This window comes from Phyllostomus discolor, chromosome 3 (assembly GCF_004126475.2).
Source record: "Phyllostomus discolor isolate MPI-MPIP mPhyDis1 chromosome 3, mPhyDis1.pri.v3, whole genome shotgun sequence".
NCBI lineage: Eukaryota > Metazoa > Chordata > Mammalia > Chiroptera > Phyllostomidae > Phyllostomus > Phyllostomus discolor.
In genome coordinates this window covers 20,131,640-20,154,608 of record NC_040905.2, presented here as the reverse complement: position 1 = coordinate 20,154,608, position 22,969 = coordinate 20,131,640, and the positions used below count along the sequence as shown (strand labels likewise).

At 33.7% G+C, this 22,969-nt stretch overlaps 1 protein-coding gene across 1 annotated transcript in view; it reads right to left on the bottom strand.

The window, feature by feature from the left end:
- CDH12 (cadherin 12) overlaps positions 1-22,969 on the bottom strand; it is a 337,470-nt gene that overhangs the window by 56,048 nt on the left and 258,453 nt on the right. The window contains exons 5-6 of the mRNA XM_028514401.2: positions 20,563-20,730; positions 2,011-2,198 (exon numbers count right to left, since the gene is read on the bottom strand). Of these exons, the coding sequence (XP_028370202.1) occupies positions 2,011-2,198; positions 20,563-20,730 (356 nt within the window). The remainder of the gene's footprint in view (positions 1-2,010; positions 2,199-20,562; positions 20,731-22,969) is intronic.

Sequence of the window (22,969 nt, the reverse complement as noted above, 5' to 3'; positions counted from 1 at the left end):
AAGTTTTGTTATTCTGATTTTGTTCACTTTTTTACTGTTATAATACTTAACATGTAAAGCGCATTTTATTTGCTTATACTTTACTCAGTGCGATATGATATAAAGACAAAGTAAGAGAATTTTTTAATCAGTATCTTGTGCCTTGGAGAGATTTATAAAGATTCATAATGTTATTCCAAATTCAAAGTGACACACTGAAATGGTGTTCTGTCACAGTGTTCATAAACTGAATCCGAGTTCTGCCTAAAAAATAAAATTTAAAAAATCACTTCTTATTATTTTCCACTCATATAAACTTGACCATCATTTTTATCCAATTAGATCCTCCCTATACAGAGAAAGAAGAGAAAGGGGAAAATAGCAATGAGAAAGCAAGTGAAAATAATAGGGACTAAGGGATAATGAAATATGTGCTTCAGGAAAATTCGAGCATTTTAATTTATTTTAAGTGAGCTAGAAAAGGAAAACTCTCTGAAAGCAAATGATATCATGCTCTAATGTTAACCAGCAAGTTTAAATAACTGATGTTTTAAAAAATTCCATTTTCAAATGTGGAATGGATATTTTTGAACTTTCTAAATGTATTTAGTATATTTAATAATATAATCCCTATGTAAATATGGTTTCACATCAAAATCATTGCAATGACATGTTTAGATATTGAAGGGAAAAGTTTCAAAAAGCCCTGACTGATGTGGCTTAGTAGGTTGGGCATCATCCTACAAATTGAAAGGCTGCTGGTTCAAGTCCCGGTCAGGGCACAAGCCTGAGTTGTGGGTTCAGTACTCCACTCACATAGATATTTCTTTCCCTGTCTTTCTCCTTCCTTTCCCCTCTGTCTATAAATAAATAAATACAATCTTTTAAAAATTCCAAAAAAATAAATCTAATTCTTCTAGGACACCTAATGGTCAGTTCAAAGTTTTCTCAGAGCTTACTGAATATATGCATACATCATTGTATCATGTAGTCTTCATTTGGAAAAAAAACTCTATTTAAATAACTACAAACTAATAGGGTCATGGAAGGATGTTCAACATCATTAATTATCAGGAATCAAAATCACAATAAGAAATTACCTCATCTCTGTTAGAAAGGCTATTACAAAAAACAAGAAATGACAAGTGTGGGCAAGGTTGTGGAGAAAAGGGAACTCTTGTGCATGGTGGGTGGGAATGTAAATTGGTGACGCCACTATGGAAAACATAATGGAGTTTCCTCAAAAAATAAAATAAAAATTGAACTATCATATGATTCAGCAATGCCACTTCTGGGTATTTATACTAAGAAAATAAAAACATTAACTTGAAAAGATATATGTACCCATATCTTCATTGCAGTATTATTTGAAGTAGCCAAGATGTGGAAACAACCTAAGTGTCCATTGCCAAATAAATGGATAAAAAAAAAGGTGATATATAAATAAATAAATATATGTGCACACACACATATAGATAGATAGATAGATAGAGAGTGTGTCAAGCACTTTCTTGTTTGGGGAGGGATAGGAGAAATAGAGCGTCAGTCTCTGCTGCAATTTCACCCCAACAGAGGAGCCCTTTCTGACCATCTCACTTGCCCAAACCAGGATCCCTCCACTCTGAAGCCAATGTTCACCAACACTCTGTGAGTTAGACATTCATATTCTCAGAAAAGTCATAAGAGGGACAGGACCAAGCCTTGTGGGATTAGAGTTTGCTTCTACATCTTATTTTAAAATCAATTTTCACCTACGTTTCTAACAATAAGAAACTAAAAATCTTCCAATTCTGCTAAGAATTTTAATGATTTAATCAAAGCAATAAGCCTAATTGTTTCAACAAAAACATCATACCTGTGTAATCACAGTAAAAGTGCCAGTGAGAGTGAATACTTCATAGTCAGTTTGACCTTTTTTTATTTGAAATATTGCTAATTAAAAAATTAAAATTATCATTATGTTCAAGTTTTAGTCTTTATGTTCTTTAATTATTATTGGGTAGTCCACTGTGTAAAAACTTGTCTACGTACCTTTTTCAATTTGATGACTCCTTCTTGTGTGTCCTCATCTGTGACAATATCAAACAAATTTCCCCCATCTCCTGGAACAATGTTGTATTCAATTTCTGCATTTTGTCCAAAATCGGGATCCACAGCTCTTATTCTTCCAATAGCTGAGCCAATAGGAGAAGATTCAGGAACTTTCAGATGGAAGATGCCTGATGGGACATAAATAATTTGTGTTGACAGTGGACTTAGTAAAACACATAATATTACTAGGTTGGAAAAAAATAACCTATAGAAATTAAATAAAATTTAAAACATATTTGTAAAAATTCAAAAGGCAATATGCTGTCAAGATAAAGATTATGATTTTCTAGAACTTTAATTGGGCACCATAAATAGTACAGTGTGGTAAATTAAAATTGCTGTGAGGGAATATTTTACATATTAGCAAAATAAAAGTGTACCTAATATTAATGTGAATGTAAAAATATCTAAGAAATAGATTGATACTGATACAACAGAATGCAGTATATAAAACAGATAAAAATTCATAAATAGATGGTGTATAGATGATAAAAGATAGATATCTAAATATTGATAGAAAGTTAAGGTTTTGTTCCCTAAAATAAATAAGTGATATATAACATAATATAAATATAAAAATAAACTATTTATTCAATTAGAATAAATCATCAAACTAGAAATGCTCTGTGAAATGATTATATGTACAGGTAACCGAAATTTTAACTCATGGTGAAATGAAGTCCAGTAGATTATAGATTAATATTCAATGTATGTTTTGTAAACTTGTACTGGATATCCTGTTAGTCACTTTTAAACACTTTTAAAATTAGAATATAAAATTCTAGCTTCTATTTTTTACATAAAAAAAATAAAATAAAATGCTTATTTTTTACCACCAGGTGGAGCACTTACATTACTGTGACTTTAATACTGAATCATAAAAATCTAGAAATTTAGCAGAATCATAAAATTTGTGTAAAATTTAGCAGAATCATAAAAAAGTTATAATATCCCACAAAAATTAAAATATGTACATTGTTTAAGAGAATTTTTAGAGTATTATAAGGTTTATATACACCTTACAAATTATTGTAAGGAAAATATATAGTATAAGCTATTTTACTGACATGTAATCAAAGAAGATATTAATGAATTAAATAGCAACCTGTTCAAATTAAAATAAGGAGAGCAAGAAAATGGGGCAACATAAAAATACAAAAGCAAAACTAAATACAAAAATACGAAGTTTGCATTTTGATACTGACTTTTCAGTTTAGATGTCTATTAGTAGATTTTGGATTACACTTCCCATGAGTAAAAGCAACCAAGGGAATTAATTTGTTTTTGACTTTTAGTTACATGAATAAAAATTAAATTGGGAAGCCTTTAATAGGTTTTTGAGTAAAGTTCATTTAACAAACTACACATTGCAACATAACATATATTGGCTTCAAGAAGCATGAGAAAAAATATCAATCAACACTTTATGGAGATTCTGCCACATAGACTTCTTTCTTCCCACTTATTTTTAGAGCGCTTATGGTTTTTTCACAATCAGTTCCAACATTAATTTCATGAAACCTGATAGCCATTAAATTTTGCCATGCGCTTTGTCCATTCCTCTTAAAAGATATCCACCATTTGCTCTTAAAAATGTTAAAATTAGCCTTATTTACATCCAACAGACATTGCCTCAATAAGACATGTGATATATTTAGTTTCAAAAGAGCTAAATATTTACCTAAAACTTGTTTGGTTTCATGTAAAAGATAGAAAGTACATTTTACAGTGGTATAAAATACTTGCTTAATTAGTTGATTTAATAGTTAATTCATAATATACCTGCCTTTGGAGGAACTATGAAGAAAAAAGTTAAGAAACAAACAGAACAAACAAATAAATAGAAATAGATAAAAAGTACTCCAATATGCAATAATGAAATGTTGTTATAGATACTATAAAATAATTTTGGTTTCCGAAATCATATTAACCAAACTAGCAGCTTCTCAGAGGCTAGAATTACATTCCATTGGGTTTTATTCCCTGAATCCTTCATACCGCGATGTCATATAGATATGCTGGATGTTTGAAGACTAAAGCAGGATCTGATCTTGAGGAAACCAGAGTAAAGAGAAAGAATGAAATCATAGGTGATATTTCACATTGTCAAGAAGGAGACTAAATTTGTCTGAGTCCAGATGGTCATGATCACATAAGTAGGACCTAATGTGACTTTCACAGCCAGCTTTCCACGGAGCCTCACTGTCTCCCCACAGCCATATCGAGTCCTGATCGTACTGAAGAACACTCGCCATTTATTAGCAAATATGAGGATGTCTGAATTCCTGTTTTGTGTTTCAAGAACATGTGTGACAGTTATTTACAGTTATACTAAACTTCTCAGGGACAAACTGCAAAAAAAAAATTAGACAAGGCATAGATATCTGAGCTGTTTTTATTTTCCTTTCTTCCTTTCTTCATGTATATTACATAGAAGTATGATTTATCAGAAATGTTTCCACATCCTTTGCTTCTCAGTTTGTGATGGTCATAAAGAACCTGAAGAAACACTAATGACCTTGAATGTATAGTAGATTGGTCATGGTCCAATCTCAAGGTACATTAATAATTGAGAAGGAAAGTCTTGAATTTTCCCTAATAAAATTAAGCAGTGCAGGTCTGTGTTGAATAATGTACTGTGAATTGTCCTCTAACAGTATATAGTTAGTAAGCTATGACATAACTATTAAGTCATAGCTTAACTATTAAAGTGAACTATTAACTACAAAGTAATTATCAAAGACATAGCTGGCAGGTAGAGACTTGAGAGAGAGAGAGAGAGAGAGAGAGAGAGAGCTCTCAAGTCCAACGGACTCCAGATTTCACACATGTCCAGCAGTGCAGGGTGATAATGGTGGTGCCTCCTGGGGGGTGCAGGTGTTGAATGCAATCTGTAGTAAAATATGGGCATCTAACTTTAAAAAAAAAATGGATATCCCTGCTTATTCTATGTGATCTAGGGATCAATCTCAAGTTATATATTAGGTTTATGACTTAGCTTTCCATTTGAATATTTTAAAGCAAAAATAAAAGAATCCAGACTCAAGGGAAATAATGATGGTGCCATCATTAAGGAATTATGATTAGTGAAGGTGAAGAGTCCCACCAAAACTGAGACCTTCCAATGTCAGGAGGATTTTGAAAACCCCAGACGTAACCAGAAGAACATCAGGTAATACACATTATAAACAAAGGCTTCCCCCCGAATCTTTCCAAGACAATATGCTGAAATATGAGTATTATGTACTATAAAAGCACATTTTGTAAGGCCAATAGCAGGGAATGTGGAGACACCTATTCCTTGTACTCTACCAATATACATTGATTAGCAGTTTTTAACAGAGTTAAAAAGTTGTGAGCCTAAAATATGCATAAAAGTTCACAATTATCTAATGGCATTGAAAAACTTATGATGAATTGAAATAGTAGTATTGGCCAAAAATACTGACCTAATAGTATTCCAATAACCTGCTCTACCAAAATCAAGATATAATAGAAGTAAAACAGTGATTCACTACCGACATCTGTTTTATGCATTGAGGTTTTCGTGTACATGAGACACATATATAAAGAGTGCTGAATTTTCTGTTCTTTACCCAGCAGAAATATATTTTAGTAAGGTGGAAGACATATTTATTAAGATAAGAATTTTTCAATAAAATATTGTAGTTGGTAATAAAGTCTACAGAATATAGAACAAGTCAGAGAAACTCTGCATTAGTCATGTCAGATTGTTTAAGTTCTGTCATTTTATTTCCAATGAGTTGACATTTTATCATTTCTAGAAACTCAACAGCAATAAAGTTGGGGTCATTCGGATTAATTCAAAACTGAAGTAATCTTCAGCTCTGCCAAAGTTAGATCACTTATGATGTACGATGTAATTACACTGCCAACATCTTCTAGGCACCCTACTTTTGACGCATATGAAACATCTTAATGGCGCTACCTGTACAACACAGATTAGGAAATAAAACAGGTGACAAGAAATTGTTCACAGAGTCAATCAAAATGCACACTTACATATTCATCGAATATGCATACTGTGCTGAACAGAAATAACCAAGTTCTCATGGAAAAGGAGAAAATTGCAAGTAGTGAAGTGGAATTTTAGTATGCAAATTCTATAACTTCTTACAAATCATGATCCTTGTTAATTCAAAGTAAAAGTATCTGTTCCTCAGTTATAGACTGAGTAAACATCCTCTCAGTAACTATGCTGTTTAAAAAAACTACACTTGGTTATGACTCACTGGGTGTCGGTCAAGGGCATTTATTGACACCCAAGGCCAAAAGATACACAATGTACTTTCTTTCATTTTTCTTTGCAGAAATTCTCCAATGTTGATAACAACACAAAAAGAGATATATTTACTTAACAAAATATAAATTAATGTTATATTAATTTCTTAGAAAATTATAGATTTAAGGATATAATTTTAAAGATCATAGAATCTAAAAATATATTAAGTGAATAAATGGATTATACAATACTGTAAAGACATTCAGTGATGAGCATAACAAATAAAAAGAAATAGTCTATTATAAATTCTCATATGACATACATTTTATTCTATGTTTATATAGTAATAACTAATCTAAAGGTACTCAAAAACAATATATGAAAAGTCAATGTTCAACTGTACCTAAAATTTATCTATTAAGACAAGAAACTAATTTGGAGGTAAATTAATACTTAAAAATATCAGTGTGGAAGAACAGGGGCCACATGTGAAACCTGACAAGCTCAGGGGAGGCCTGCGTGCCAACCTTACAGACGCAGAGACTTAAAGAACCACATAGGATGGTCTAAAATGAAAACTTCCTGAATAAAAGCAGACCATGGCAGGTAGTCATGCCATAGCTGGGTGTTTTTCCCTCACAAAGGTTCGTCTTTACCTCAACTGAGCCTTTCTGTTGCCTATTCGCATCTATGATAGCACACCTTTGGAAGGTCAAATTTCCTTTTTTGGACTCCTCAAAGCACAGGTATTGCACCCGAGGAAGACCACCCATTTTCTTGCTGTATTACTATTATTATGCTAACTGTTGTCTATTAACTGTCCTGTACCGACCTGTGGAAATGTGTATATCAGTTTACTTTCTATTCATTCTTAGAGATTGTCTCACTTTGCTTTCTCCTGCCTCCCTCACTTACCATCTATGGATTCCTTACAACCCCGTTATGCCTCCTCTTTTGCTTGTAATGTATAAAATAAAGTGCTAAACTGCCATTCTCTGGATCATTTCTCAATCCGCTGAGATTTTGCTTCCCAGCATTTTTCTGTTTAGCTTAGATGAACTTACAAAAATTCTCTACAGGTTTGAATGTTTCATATGATGACACTAGAGTGCTAAAAGTACTAGAAGGTTTAATTAAAATTTATCTTAAATGATTAAGAATGTTAAACATTTTTAAGAACTTGAAAACATATTTCAAGGCCACCTAAAAAAACAAGCATTTGAAGTACCACTTGTGTTTAAACTTTAGAAAATAAATCCATATTACTACAAACTGTTGATTCGGTGATTGAATTCAGACATTAACTGGTTTAGTCATTCTCTATGTTTGCACCTGTGTATCTAAGATTTACCTCCATGTTTGCATGTGTGTGCCTGAGATTTATATTTGCTTAATTACTTAAACAAATATGAACACATGAAATGATTTCACTTTAGCTTAAAAAAAAACCTAATAATGAAATTAAAGCAAAAAAAGTGTTTGCATGAGTAAGAGGCAACTTTGCCTAAGGTATACCAGTTAAGGTATACCAGTTAAGACTGTCATTAGCTCTGTGTCTTTAAGCAAAATCTTTAATCTTTCTCTTCCTAATCTGTAAAATTGGGATAATAATAACAAATAAGTATAATTATATTATTATAATTTTTATTGTCATACCTGCCTACCTTGTGGATTTGTTTGCAAAGCCACATACAGTAGTGCTTGAGACTGAGTAATATCTATTATTACTAGTTATTTCTAAATAGTATTTTTGTAGATAATATTCTATATCTATATTATAATATTTTCCTATTCAAATGGCAATAATCAACAAGAATCTGCCTGCAGAGGCCTGGAGATGAAGCAAAGGGAGGCGTTAGAAAGTTCTGAAAAGTCACGTTAATTTTAACTGGAACATTTTCCCTCATCTTGAAAATTGAAGGATTCAGGAATAAAAATATTTCGATGGTTAAAGAACACCTTATGCCCTCTATGTCCTTAAAAGTCTGAAGCTTTGTGTGTTTTCAATAAGCTCAAATTAAAGTAATAAAAAGGTAGTTCACAGCATCTTTAAAAAGCTGGGCTCAAGCTGTATTTTATTCAAGCCTACCGAACACAGAGTGAATGGAATTTCTCAGTAATGATAGAGAATTCCACTCCTGTTCAGTCACAGAAAGAATATAATCTGAACAAATTTTTGGAAGTGTCAAATTTATACCAAGAGTTTTATTGTTATGGCTAAATCACTTCACCTTTATGAAATTTATAATTGTTCAGTCTAGGTTTTAATTAACCATATACATGAATATGAATTACCATGTACACGATATCCAGCATATTAATGGATTAAGTTCTATAAATTCTATTTAATGATGGCAATATTTCTTTTCTTAGAGCAATGAGAAATTATATCTTCCAAACATTTTTAGTTCTGAGTTGCCAAACAGGACGCAAAAATTTAAGGCTAGATACTGCCTTGTCCTTTTAAAATTCTTTGGATAGTAGATTAATTGTTAAATCTTCCAGTACCTTAGGTTATTAATGTTTGATGCAACTACAATTTTTAATGGCCTCCTCGATGGAATGATGAAGAAAAAGAAACAAACAATAAAAGATCGTGTTTGTTCTGAGGGCATTTTCCTCTAGTGGGGGATGTGATTTATTCAAAGAAATACAGCTCTTACTTCTTCTTCAGTTTCTGTTTCTGGCACAGTGTTTCTAAGACACCAGAAGAGCTATAAGGCTTCTTTTGTTATGTTAATAAGGTGACTTTTGTGTCATGCTTACGGATAAGAGTTGCTTGCAAAGAGACCTAACCTTTTGATTAAAAGGAAGGGATTCCCAGAGCTTTTTGGTTGGTGAGCCTGGGAAGGTGTTGGGGAGTGGTGCCCCATACCTCGTCCTAGAGTTATATCCTTTTTCAATAACCTGGTGATCTAGTCAATAAATGTTTGTCTGAGTCCTGTAAACCACTAAGCAACTTATTGAAGCCAGAGGAAGGGGTTGTCGGAACCTCTGATTTATGGCCAGTGTCTCAGAAGCAAAGATGACCTGGGCTTGTGACTGGTGCCTGAAGTGGAAGAACTGTATGTATCTTGTAGGACTGACCCCTCATCCTGTGCAATCTGATGATGTCTCTGGGTAGGCAGTGTTAGAGTAGAGTTAGATTGTAGGACACCCAGCTGGTGTCCAGAGAATTGCTTTTTGGAATGGGGAAATTCCATATCCTCCAATGCCACCTTGGAATTGGGTCCAGGAACAAAAACTAAAGTAGACATTAGTTAAATAATCATACAGACAAAGTAAAATTGCAAAGTAACGTCAGTGCTATAAAGGGAAGTTACATATGTCTATTCAGTTTTTGGGACATTTAAGCTGAGAATCTGAGCTGAGTCAACTAGGCAATGTTGGCTCTGTCATGTCAGCTGATAGGAAACTTTTCAAAGAGAAGCAACCATATGACAAAATCAATATCACCATAACCTCCTGCCTTTCCATTTTTTGTTCAATTACTCTGACTACAACCTATCAATTTTAATATTTGATATAGATGCAACATGAATATATTCATAATATAAATATCAGTTTTATTATCAAATTTAAATGACTTTACTATTAATTATATCAGTATCTTCCACCTCCAACAATCCATTGTCATTTTTCTTCCTTCTTTCCTCATCCCGCCAAAATACATGGTTTATCATTTTAATAGCATATATAACCTCTGCCTTGTATAACATCCTTGTACTTCTGTTGTTGCCATGGGGCAAACTCAACCATGGATGATAGTTATCTTCCTTCTTAAGAAGGAGGTGAGGTTGACTGAGGAAAAACAAAGACAAGCAGGGCAGCTAGGTATCACTATAAATTTTGATCACTAACCTCATATAAACCTTTTAGAGTGGCTCCAACCATGCAAACTAGTGAAGGTAACCATTTCCCATGACTTTTCTATTTTTTTTTTTACTTTAGTTATTTATTTTTAGAGAGGGGAAGGGAGGGAGAAAGAGAGGGAGAGAAACATCAAGTGTGGTTGCTTTTTGCACACCCCCTACTGGGGACCTGCAACCCAGGCATGTGCCCTGACTGAGAATTGAACCAGTGACCCTTCAGTTTTCAGGCCAGCACTCAATCCACTGAGCCACACCATCCAGGACCATTCTCCATAACTTCTAAAGTGATCAACTCTCACAAACCTCTGCTTTATAATTGTCACTATTTCTTTTTCTTTCTTATTTCACATTTCACAAGAAAATATTTTACAAAGGAGATAGCTCAGCTTCCTGAACCTTCAAATCATACCACATGTGTTACTGTTAGTTTAAAAAAGCACAACATGGAAGATGTAATAAAATGTGTTTTTCTTTGTCTCCTACTGTCCATTAGACTGTCTTTAGTGAGGGTGAGCTTTATATTTTCTGCTCATTATTAAGTAATAAACAGTCCAATTTAATTCCCCAAATCCAAGTTTAGAAATCAGAAATTTCTAGTATATTATATTAATCAGTATATCAGCCCTCATATAAAATTTAAGACTTCTCCTGTCTACCACCTGCCTTCAGGCCAAACTGGGCCAGTAAGAGATGAAACTTGAAATCGGAATATGGTTTGCTGGGCAGGCTTTCCTCTGTCTCATCTACTTGCTAAGAGTGTTTTCATCTTACCATAGGAGGCAGCAAAGCTAGGGTATTGGGTTTTTCTTACTTGTGTGGATAGTTTTGCCTCTCTTGGACTGATTCTGGTGGAACTTTGGGGGGCTCTTGGAAGCATCCACTGTAGACCTATGCAAAGGCATTGCCTCTGCTTTGATGTACCATTCTCCTTAGTGTCTTCACCTCCAGACCATCTATTCCACACCCAGGAAAAACCTGTTTGGCAGGACTCTGGGTTGGTTTTCCTTTTTGTTATACAGTTTCTAACTCCTCTCCTTTTTTGTTGTCTATCATTACTTTTCCAAACAAAAACTTATTCCTCTAACCTTGCTTTTTTTCAAGGTTAACACACTTTAACACACTTTAATATTTTTAAGCATGAGGCAGGCATCATTCCATGTATGTTACCCATGTTTGCGGAAAATGTATTGGACTTTATGACTGGTCCTCACTGAAGAGGACACTTCCTTCAACAGACATGAGTGGAGCGAGAAAGGCGATCCTAACCCTTATTTTCATTAGATGAATTCAGCGTGGCTTCTCCAAAGAAATCTTTCACACAAATTTTCCCCTCCACTCTAAACTCTATAAAAAGTATTTTATAAGCATGTATTTTATCTGCTTATTTTATAAGCAGACTCTTTTTCAAGAGTCTAAAATGCATCCTGATATTTCTATTGAAAATTTTAAATTTTGTTCTGGAACCGTATTTGGCTGTGTGGTATCCAATTCATCTTAGCTTCCAGGGAAACTTTAACATAAATCTATTGTTATATCTGTAAAGCTTCTCCCTCCTTTTCTCCAGTTTCAACTGAGGTGACCTTTATCTCTGTTTCATCTTATTAAACTGCAGCCATTTGTAAGTATTTTACTACTCATTGAAGAGTCTCTCTTCTCTACATTTGATACTTTCTTCTGAATTAAAATAGCCCCAAGAATTTTCAAATTGCTCATAATGGATTACATTTCAAAAATGTTCCCTTGTCCACAAATCGTATTCTAGCTAGCCTCTTAATTTTCTTTTCATTTTCCAATGATACTTCTCAAAGTTATTAGTTACCTCTTCCTACTTTATATTCTTACATTATAATCACTCTACAAACAGCTTTAATCTGGAATTTGTACCCACCACTCTATTAAAAAGTTCCTCCTGACATGTCCATAACATCTTTGTTCTTAAATCCAGTGACAACTTAATATTCTTCACTTTATTATAAGCAGCATTGAATACTCATATCTATTCCATCTTTCCTGAGGCACACTTGTCCTTAAAATCTGTGACACTCTATTTCTCTGGTTTTCTTCCAACTCACATCTTTTTTCTTCTTAGCTTCCTTTGCTGGTGTTCTCAAAGAGCATCTGGATAATTCTCAAATTTGGCTGCATATTGACATAATGCAGAAAGTTGAAAAAAACTAAAAAGGCTGCCCAAGGGATTCTAATTTAATTGTTCTAAATTTAGACATGAACAGAAGGCTTGCTTAAACTGTCTTTTGTTCTTTAAAATCATGACAAAGAACCATTATCTCAGGCTAGCTTCCTCCAAGTCTTCTTCTTCTTAAGAATTCCATCAATACCTTCACTTCATTTTCTTTTTCTATCTTTATGCTAAAACTTCTTTAAATTTTAATTCCAGCCTACACACATATTTTGAGTTTCATATGTGGCTAAGCATTATCTGCTTCCTTTGATATCTCCAAGGCACCTCAGACTGGACGTATTCAAAACTGAACTCATAGACTTAGCCAGGTCCCCAGAAGAAGACTCTCCTAATGGCCACTGCCACCCAAGTAGTGCTGTAATCTATGCAGTTCCAAAACTAGAGTCCTCTCTTTTCATGGCAAGTTCATTAATATTGTTGGATTTTTACCTTTTAAAATAACTCAAATCCATCCATACAGTGCCATTTGAACCATGTGTGCCATCATCACTGATTACATAACTCACAGCTCTTGTCTGCATCACTGCAATTGTCCAACTGGCTTCCATACATCTGTTCTTCCCACCCTTCCCCACGTGCAATCTCTGCCATGCTGCAGGGCACCGGTAAAGGGGATCATGCCTATCTCTCTCAGAACTTCATTCCTTCTGTCAGGGAGAAGGCTGTTGGGAGTCAATGCATAAGCCTTTAGAAAATCTATGAGTATCAACATATTGGAAAAAAATAACTTAAAATATGCACCATTGCTTAAGTGGAATGAACACAATAAATTACAATAACAACAGCAATCATTTGTACAATGCTCTATTTCCCAAGGGCTTTTTAAGCACCATTCCTTATTATAACTAATCTTATCCTCACATTAAGACTATGAGATAGATACCATTATCATAATTTCCATTCAGGGACTTCCCAGTACATGCTTAACCATTAGGCCAGACAGGGGGAGAGAACAGTTGCAAGCCCTTATTTTTGGTATTTATCAATTTCGATGGTGTAGGTACTCCTACCAGGGTGGATTTCAAGCCTATGCAACATCACTAAACACAGAGCTGGGAGACACACACAGCTGGTCCTGAGGTTCTGGTAGAGCCAGCTCGAACCCACCAGTCTACCAGTCTACAAATGGAGAAGCTGGGGAGGATACACTGGTCACTCACAGCAGTGACATGAACTAATCAAGTGACATTTCTGAACTAATTACAATCTCTCATTTGGTCTGCCCATTTCGCCTCACTTGGTTTTATTGCCTGCTAGTCAAATTGGAGACAACATTGGGTTTTAACTTAGAAGGTTTTCTAAAATGCAAATAATTCAAAATTTTCTTAAACCAGCTACACTGATAAATGTGAATTCCAAATATGGGTGGATTGAGTGAGCTGGATAGACTTGGTAAAAATTTCTCTTTTCAGTGCTTATGGGACAAAATTAATGAAGATCAAGAGAAAAGAATTATGAGATGTAAGAACATTCTGAAAAAGGGATATCACTCTAAAGTTAAATTGACCTCAAGAACAGAAGGAAAACCTATTATAACTCTTTCTGTCTTTCCAATCATCCCTTCCTTATTACACAGCTCCTAGCTTTGAAGTACAAATGTGTATGTTTAATACAAACATATCTATATTTCCTTGCAAAACTAATCATTTTTATAACTTTTAAGAAAATTGCATTAGAAGGCCAAACCAAATTCCAAATGAGCTATGAAAAAGCACTGATATCACTTAATGAATGCCAAAATAAAAAGTGTTTTTGATTCTTAAAAATATCTATTTTTAATAAATGTAATTTATATACTACTTACCATCCTCATTACAGAACAGTAAACATGATGGAAGTCTTGGCAAGTGTTCACAGCATTTCAAATGCATTGATAGCTTTCCATTGTGCATCCATTTTATGGCACAGACTTAATATTTCTTTAAAACCTCCATTAAATATATAAAACTTTCTTTCATCTAAGTAATTTCTGATCCATCCAACAAAATTCAGTAGATGGGCAATTCTCAGTGATATTGCCCAATAATTTCACAAAAATATGCCACATTAATATTCATTCCAAATTATGAGTAAATTTAGCACCTTATGAAATAAGCTCCTGAAAAGTGTTTGGAATTCAAATGTACATGGGGCTATTTATTCACCCAGAGCTTTGATTTCTCACAGGTATATTTTGAAACATTATAAGGATAATCTAGAAAAATTAAATGTGTTAATAGTCTTTTCCCACATATGTTGGTTTCTTTTATGCAAAATGATTTTTCAATAGCACCTAATTTATTGATGTGCAAATTTATTTTTGAATATGCATCACACATTCACCCATCATGTATGTATGCAATGGTTTAATTTTTTTCTAATTGCATGTATTTTATTACTTTAGTGCCCCCATCTCTTCCTATTTTATTACTTATGCCTAAACTATTCCATTTACCTACTACTTTTTATCTCCCTTTGCATAAATTATATGCCTCATTCTTTCAAGAACAACTTAAATCTATTTTTGATTATTTTTTCTTGTTTTGCACTTCTAGGTTTTCTCAATTCTTTAAAATCCTCTTAGAGCTGCTCTGTAGTTATTTGGGTGCTGATGTCATACATTTATATAGTATTGTGTGCACAAGGGTAACATTTATTTTACTTCAAGTAGTATAATTGCCCATTAAATTAACAATCTCTGCATTATACATAAAGTTCCTGGAGGGAAGAGGTTGAACATTTTTATCCCCATTAAACAGTACAAAATATCAATATTGACTTTTTTTGCATTTACCCTTCAATGAAACTAACAGTCAATGCAACATTTTTCACTGAAAAATATAATTTTATCTAGTATTTGTCAATAAAATAGATTTATTATGTACAAAATGTTTTATTTTTTAAATTTTGGTATTGACTATAATCTATCTAACTCTTCTAAAGAAATTCTTTAGAAATCTTATACCTTTCCCTATATAAACCCTAAGACCAGTAACAAAGCAAATATAAAATACAGAAATTTAAAATGTGAAATAAATGACAACTTTATGATTCCTTCAAATCTGCGATTAAAAGTCACCACTACTGTCAGAAGTCTATGTAGAGGGTGGGGCAAAAGTAGGTTTATAGTTGAAAGTATGCAACACTGAGTTTATTCTTGTATTATTGTTTATTAACTACTGTAATATTTGTCATGGAAATAACTGTAAACTTATTTTTGCTCCACGTTGCATTAAAGTTTTGATGTGGTTAGGTTTAAGGTTTTCCTTATATCTTTGTCCATTCTCCTTCCTAGATTCCCTTGTATTCAAAATGTAAAGAGAATTGGGTCCTCATTAATCTGCCAAATTTTACCCATGCCTCAGACCTCATTTATCACTTCCATGTTTATGTCTCTCAGACGTTTTTCTTTGACTTGCCCTTCTCTGTAAGGATCCCTCTATTTTCATAATTCAGCGGATCAACAGAAATTGCCTCTCTATTTAAATTAATTCTTCACATGCTCTTTATCTTACATATCTCTGAATCTCATATATAATAAAGTCCTTCCTATTCTGCTACCAAAACATCTTTCATTTCTGTTTCTGTGTATCTCAGCTTCCCTGGGTTGGTGCCACATTTCTAGTCTGCTTCAGGTTTTACCAACTGGCCAACATTACTTTTGATACATACTGATATGAAATATTGCCCTCCACTCAAAAACATACACACACACACACACACACACACGCATACCTATATTTATGGTTCAGGATTGTGGCAGTCTATAACCAACATCCTCTTTTTTTCATTTTTTAAAGGTTTTACTGTATATTTCTTTTCAAATGCTATGTTCTTTATTATTTTCTTAATCCTGGTCAGGTCTAATTACCATATTCTATTCATGCCAAAAATTATGATCATATTCCTATTTTGGAATTTTATTGTCCTTGTAATGTAGTTATACATGTAGGTATTTATTACATAAAGGTTGCAGGAATTTTATATTGCCTGCAATATGACTTTCCTAGACTGCAAAAGAATAAAATAAACAAGCTTTCTAGGAAAACTAAGGAAATTATGTTAACAATCAGAATATTATTTTAATCTCAGTAAAATTACTTCAATTATTATTATTATCATTATTATTATTTACACCCACTATACATATGTTACTACAAAATTATTTTGGATAAAACCAGTAGATACTAGTCTAAGTGTATAGGGAATCACTTAAGGTTGCTTACTTTCTTCCACATATATGCTCTGACAGAATATGAAGACTAAAACTTCACATGAGAAAAGATTTCTGTTTACTTCAGTGGTAATAATTTGGTGAATATCAAGCAAATAGAAACTTCATAGATTAATTTGATCCTTCAACTGCATTGTATTCAGGTTAAAAGAAAATTAAATCAGCATTTCTATATCTAAAACAGTCAACATAAACATGCTGGTAGGCATTTTGGCTAAAACAACTTGCTTACGAATAGTTTTTTATTTATGACTAGGAAATTATTTTAGAACAAATTGAATGTCCTATTTTCTATTGATACATTTGATCTCATTAACAACAACAACAAAAAAAACAAAAACCCACAGTTCTCTTACTCTCATTATATGAAAAAAAAGAAAAAAAGAGCAAGTAATTATTTACATTTCCTATAAATGTTCTCTTTTCATTCAAAATTGCATTTGAAGTGCTTCATTTCACTTAAGTTGTTTTTATATTCACTATAAAATTTTTATACAGCAAAAAGGATCAAGTGGGAAAAGTAAGAATGTTTTGCTGTGTGTGAATTAACCACATCACTTAATTGATTTGATCTCATAATGCATAATTTAGATCAGCTTGTTAGATAGATTTGTCATTTAATATTCAAGTAATAGAAATAATCACCATGTTTCTATAACTGGTTTTAACAGATGAAAAACTGCTATGGATATTGTTGGTTAGAGTTGATGGTGGCTTTATAACTATATGAAAAAGATTTTGTAAAGAAAATATTTTGCCACTATATAATGGCAGGGAGAACTCTTCCAACACGCCACAAATTATTTATATTTGTGAAACAGTACTACTACCTTTTTTGTGGATAGTTTTCTGGGTTATGTGCATTTTTTTTTTTTTTTTTTTTGCTAAACATAGGCCTCAAGGACAAATTGCTTTCTAGAAAGGACAGTAATAAAAAGTTAGAGTTCAGAAGTCCATGCATAAGATTAGATTTTAGTTTTTTCACTTGCCGTGTAATCTTGGAAAAGTTACTCAAATTATTTTTAATAATATAGCTTTTCTATTTTCTTTTTAAAATTGAGCTAATACTATACTGTCATTTCCACAGTTAAATGGGAACACACATGCAAATCACTTTGCCTAGCACATGACATGCCAATCATGTGCTAGCAGATGTCATGGTCACCCTGATCATATCCAATTTGCGGGAAGTTCTGATAGCTCGTGAGCCATCTATTTTACAACAATGAAACAGCAAAAGATTTATTTTGCAAGATACAAATGGATATATTATTCACTTTTATCTAACAGATTTATAGAAAAAAATGAATGCAATGGGTGTTTAGCAATGTCACATATGTGTAAACACACACATAAATCCACAAATATGATTAGTAAATATTAAGAAATTATCTTGCACATTTTAAACAATGAAAAATGTGACTCGTGAAGTTCCTCTGAAGGAAGATTTTTTTTTTCAATGTGGTATCTTAACACGCATGAAGGAATATAGCTAGTTAGTTGTGTATGGAACATATGTTATCTTAACTGTTACATTCAAAAGACTATTGTTTCAGCCTGTAATTTTATGTCATATGTGCAGTTTGTTACTCACAAGAAATATTCCTGCAAAAAAGAGCATTGGCTCCTAAGGGGATGGTTTTCTGTTTATAAATGGATTCTGTCTTTTCCTCTGAAGGATGTAATTCAAAGTGACAGTATAGTAAAAAGGGCTTGGCACAAAAGCATGTAACATTTCAAGGGAATTAATATTTTATTCATGCAAAGTGTGAAAGCTCCCTTTTTTCTCATGATTCAAAAACATCTCTCACCTGTTATAGTTCAGACTGTAGCTCAAATATGCATGTAACACAAGCAGAAAATAATTGATCACAGAGATCTACTTGGTATATTTCTCTGCTGTCTCATTTCTCTGTTTATGTTGACAATTCAACATATGTCATGTGACTTTTTTTGCAGCTGTGCTCTAAAAAATTGGTTTTAGAGGCATAGGTAAAAGAAAAGAATAACTTTTTGATTTTCATATTACTTCACACTAGAAGTAATTTGAACGTCAAATTCTGTCACATCTCTAAGAAGTTTTTAACCTTTCTAAGCCCTGCTTTCTTAACAGTAAAATGTGGGAAATCTGTACATTAGAGTATTATAAAAGGAACTAAGATAATAATCAGGTTTCTGGCACAGCATGTAAATGCTCTACAACTCCCAATGCCCTTATGCCCATGATCTTTCTTGGTGAGTCTCATCTAGTTACCCTTCAACCCACAGATGCAACTGAAAACAAGCCCGCTGCCTTACCCAGACTCTCTTCCAGGTCACTTAGGTAAGATCCAGAAGTAACCTTTGTGTTTCAGTGGGACCTCAGCTCACCATCCTGGCTTCCTAAGCATACTCCTCTACCTTCTCTCCCATTGAAACATTTTCATTCCCCTGCCCAAACTTTTACAAACCATCCTTCATCCATGTCCACAAGAGCTATATCTTTCCATTGGCTGAGTTTTACATTCCTCATCTGAAAAATGTCATTATCATCCTCATGCATAAGAATACTGACACTCTCCAGGAAGATTTCTGCTATTTCTTATACTCAACACTGAACTTGTCTTAATAGGCACAAAACCCCCCAAAAAGGACCCACATTCACAAAGCCACATTTTATTCAAAAGCAAAATAATATCCAAACCATCTTCCTCAACTATTATAGATTGTCTCATGTCATATGTAGTAGGAATAAAAAAGCCAAAAAAAAAAAAGCAGTGTTTTCTGGATTGGGAACATATCCTTTATTACTGTCATGTGTTTTTCCTTTTTAATACTTATTCATATATTTTTCTGCTCCCCTTAATAACAAAGTAAGGGAAAGTGTCATTCTAAGATATCCTAGCCATTTTCATATATATTCCATTTGGTAAATTGTAATGCTTTCTCATTGCCACTTGTAACACTACCAAATAAATGTTCTGATCACTAAGTAAATATATTCCATAAAAATTGATGATGAATTTAAGAAAAATAACAAAGTGGTAAAATATGGAAATCCATACAGCTAAAGAACCAAAAGGCACGTTTTGTTACATATTCTCAGTGTTACATAACTTTATTAGGTGAACTTAAACTTTCCTTCTGGAATAAGAAGAAGAACATCATTTTGTGTGTGTTTTTTTAAACTATTCATGCAAATGAATACCTTTTGATTTACTCCAGTTCCGTATTTAAGCATCAATAGAAGCATTTGGCTTTTGTGTAGTAAACCCTAAAACACTGAACTAATCCTTGAGCATGTACCAGAAATGCAACATATACTGACTGCTGTTAAATGTAATACTGTACAAGAAACTTGATAATACACAAGTAAGAAGTATTCATTTTCAATAAGAAATGGTGTTAGAGAGAAGATACAGGTGTGAATCATTCTGTTATCATAGAAACTGTAGCAATATTTAACTATTCTAAAACTAAAATAAAATAGAACTAAAGTAATGTGAATACCATCACTTTAATATCATCTGATACACAAAAGTATATGAAAATGACTCAATGGATATAATCACTAAAAAACAAACAGAAAGCTTATGGTAGTTAAATGATATAGCAAAGAATCCGGTGGCACATATATCAAACATCTTAAACTATATTGCAATTTCCTGTGTGTGACTTTTTCAATTAATAATAAATTAGAGCAATATCCCAATTTGCTGTGAATATTTTATTTTAATAGAAATCTATAGCATAAGACTTATTTGTTCAATTTTTGACCCATTTATAGTATTTTATATTAAAGTCACACTGTACATGAGTCTGATGGAAAACTGAAATCTGAAGTCATCTAATTTTTATCCATACCTTTTACATCTTAAATAACAAAAGTATCTGGAAAGCAACTGGAATTCCTGTAGCATTTAATGAAATGTAGGAAAGTGTTTAAAAAGCTGCACCAGTTTAGACTCCACGGGAAAGAACATACTTTTGGGGAATCGAGGAGGGTTGTCATTGACGTCACTGAGGGTGATGTTGACGATTGTGGTCCCAGCCAGCCCCCCCAGCTGTCCGCCCATGTCCTTGGCTTGGATGAGGACTTGGTATTGTTCTTTGACTTCTCTGTCCATGTTTGGCAGAGCTGTTCTAATAACACCTTAAAGGAAAAAAACAACAAAAGATAAATATCACAAATGCTGTATTTTCCAAAATAAAACAGCCTGCAACAACAACAAAAAAATGATTCTACCTAGATTCACTAGCAAAGACACGGCAACAAATACTGTGTGTCTTTTAAAAAGCCTAATACCTAGTATATGGTTAGAACATAATTAAACATATTATGGTAACAGCCATATAATGAAATATGCAGCACTGTGGAATATGGTTAAAGAACAATATCTCAAGCTCTAAAAGATGGCCATCATTCATTAAGTCAACCAGGTCCACTGTGATTTGTTCAGAATGATCCTATCTTTAAAAGGAAATGAAAATGTTAAACAATAGGGATCAAAATATATATATACGAAAACACAACAGATTACCTGAGTGAAAGATTTCTAAATACTATCTTGTTCTTCTCCATTCTTATTTTTTTAGGATAAATATATTACTTTACTGTTTTAAACATGTTAGGTATCTCATTCATATGTATTGTTTTTCAGCATCCCTCATAATTATTGCAGTCACACTTTTTTTTTACTTAGATCTCATTAGACTTTGCCATTGCAGGGACCTTGTCTCTCTTGTCACCAAGCCATTCCACCATCTTGACAGTGCCTGCCATTTAGAGGGAATTCAGTGAGGCCAACTGTCTAGTTGAAAGACTGGCTGAATAAATGAATGGATCTATAAATAATTAAATTTAAAATCATGAATCATATTGTATATACACATATTTACATATCCTATTTATTTTCTGCTCTGTGACCAAGTGTAGAACTAATTTATATTTATATTTATTCATAGTGAAATAGCTAAAACCTTATGGATTGGTTGCAAGTAAAATTATAAATAAATTTTATACCATATCCCAATCTATAGCCAAAGGTTTTAGCATAAGATTACAGAGGATTTGCCTTAAATCCATGTGTCTTCCATAGTTTTGTTTCTTAAATAATGCAGCATACAAAGTATAGCATCCAAATCATAAACTGGTATCAATCTCTGCCTGGGTTTTACCCCTCAGCAGATATTTAGTTGCTATAATTCTCCTCATTTTGTACTATTCCTTTTAACCTTGTTGTCAAAGGTGTCACTTCCAGAATGCAACAAACATGCCGACTTGTCCAGCAGAGCCATCCTGTAACAACGCCATCCTGTGGGCATTGCACGCCCAACCCCCACAAACAGCTGGCTGACTTGGACTTTGCAAAACCCGTCTTCCCTGTATAGACACTCTCCTTCTCTTTTGCTCCTTCCTTCCTTTAGCAGATAGAAAGACCCCATGGGCCTGGGAATAGATGAGACTCTGCCCCTTTGATGTCATGAAGCAGTTACAGAAGATTAGACTTTCATATATTTACCCTTATAAAAATACAAGCCTCTCCATCTTCAGGGGGGAACGTTACCATCAGTATTTAACTGAATATTACTGGGAAAGGGGAGAAAAGGGAACTAAATATTAAGCTTAATGATGTGGGGAGCATGAGCCAGTTGACATCACCAGGTAGCTACAGCTTTATTCTCTAGGGTATCGTATCATTGCTCTGCCAAGGTGGTTAACACTCCTCCCTCGCCTCCCTCAAGTACCAGATGGTTAGGGGTGATAGAGGGAGGTGTTGGGCCAAAGAGGCCTGTTAGTCTATGTGTTTGGAAGAGCGTGGCATCAAAAGTCTGCAAAAGCTGGAGCACTAGATTGGTTATTTTGAGAAAGCCTCTGGTCCATCCCAAACCCAAGATATTGGTTATGACCCCAGGAGAAGAAACAACTCCCTCTCTCTCTCATGTTCATAGACTTGCACTTGCCTTATTCATTAACATGCCCTCTTCTCCATGGCCACGTGGCCTTAACAGTCACATGGCGTATGGCCACAGGAACTCTACCTGCCGGCTCTAGCAGGGAGCCTGAATACCTCAGCACAGCAGTGGACTGCAGCTTGAAACACACACTAGTCTAGCTGGATGCTGGACTGGACTTTAATATGGAGCAGAAATTCTAGGCAGTGGCCTTTATCCTGCCCCTACTGAAGACAAGAGTGGACTTTTTCTATGGTGGTATGGATGGAGGTGAGATACTGGAAGTCAGGAGAGGAGCCTCCTAATTTTATATCACCGATAAAATTCACCGCTGAGCTCCCGCTTCCCGTGTCGGTCTCGGGAAAATGTTTTCCTTGCGCTAACACAAGAACCCCACTTTCATCCATAACATTCCCACTATCCACTTACCAAATGCT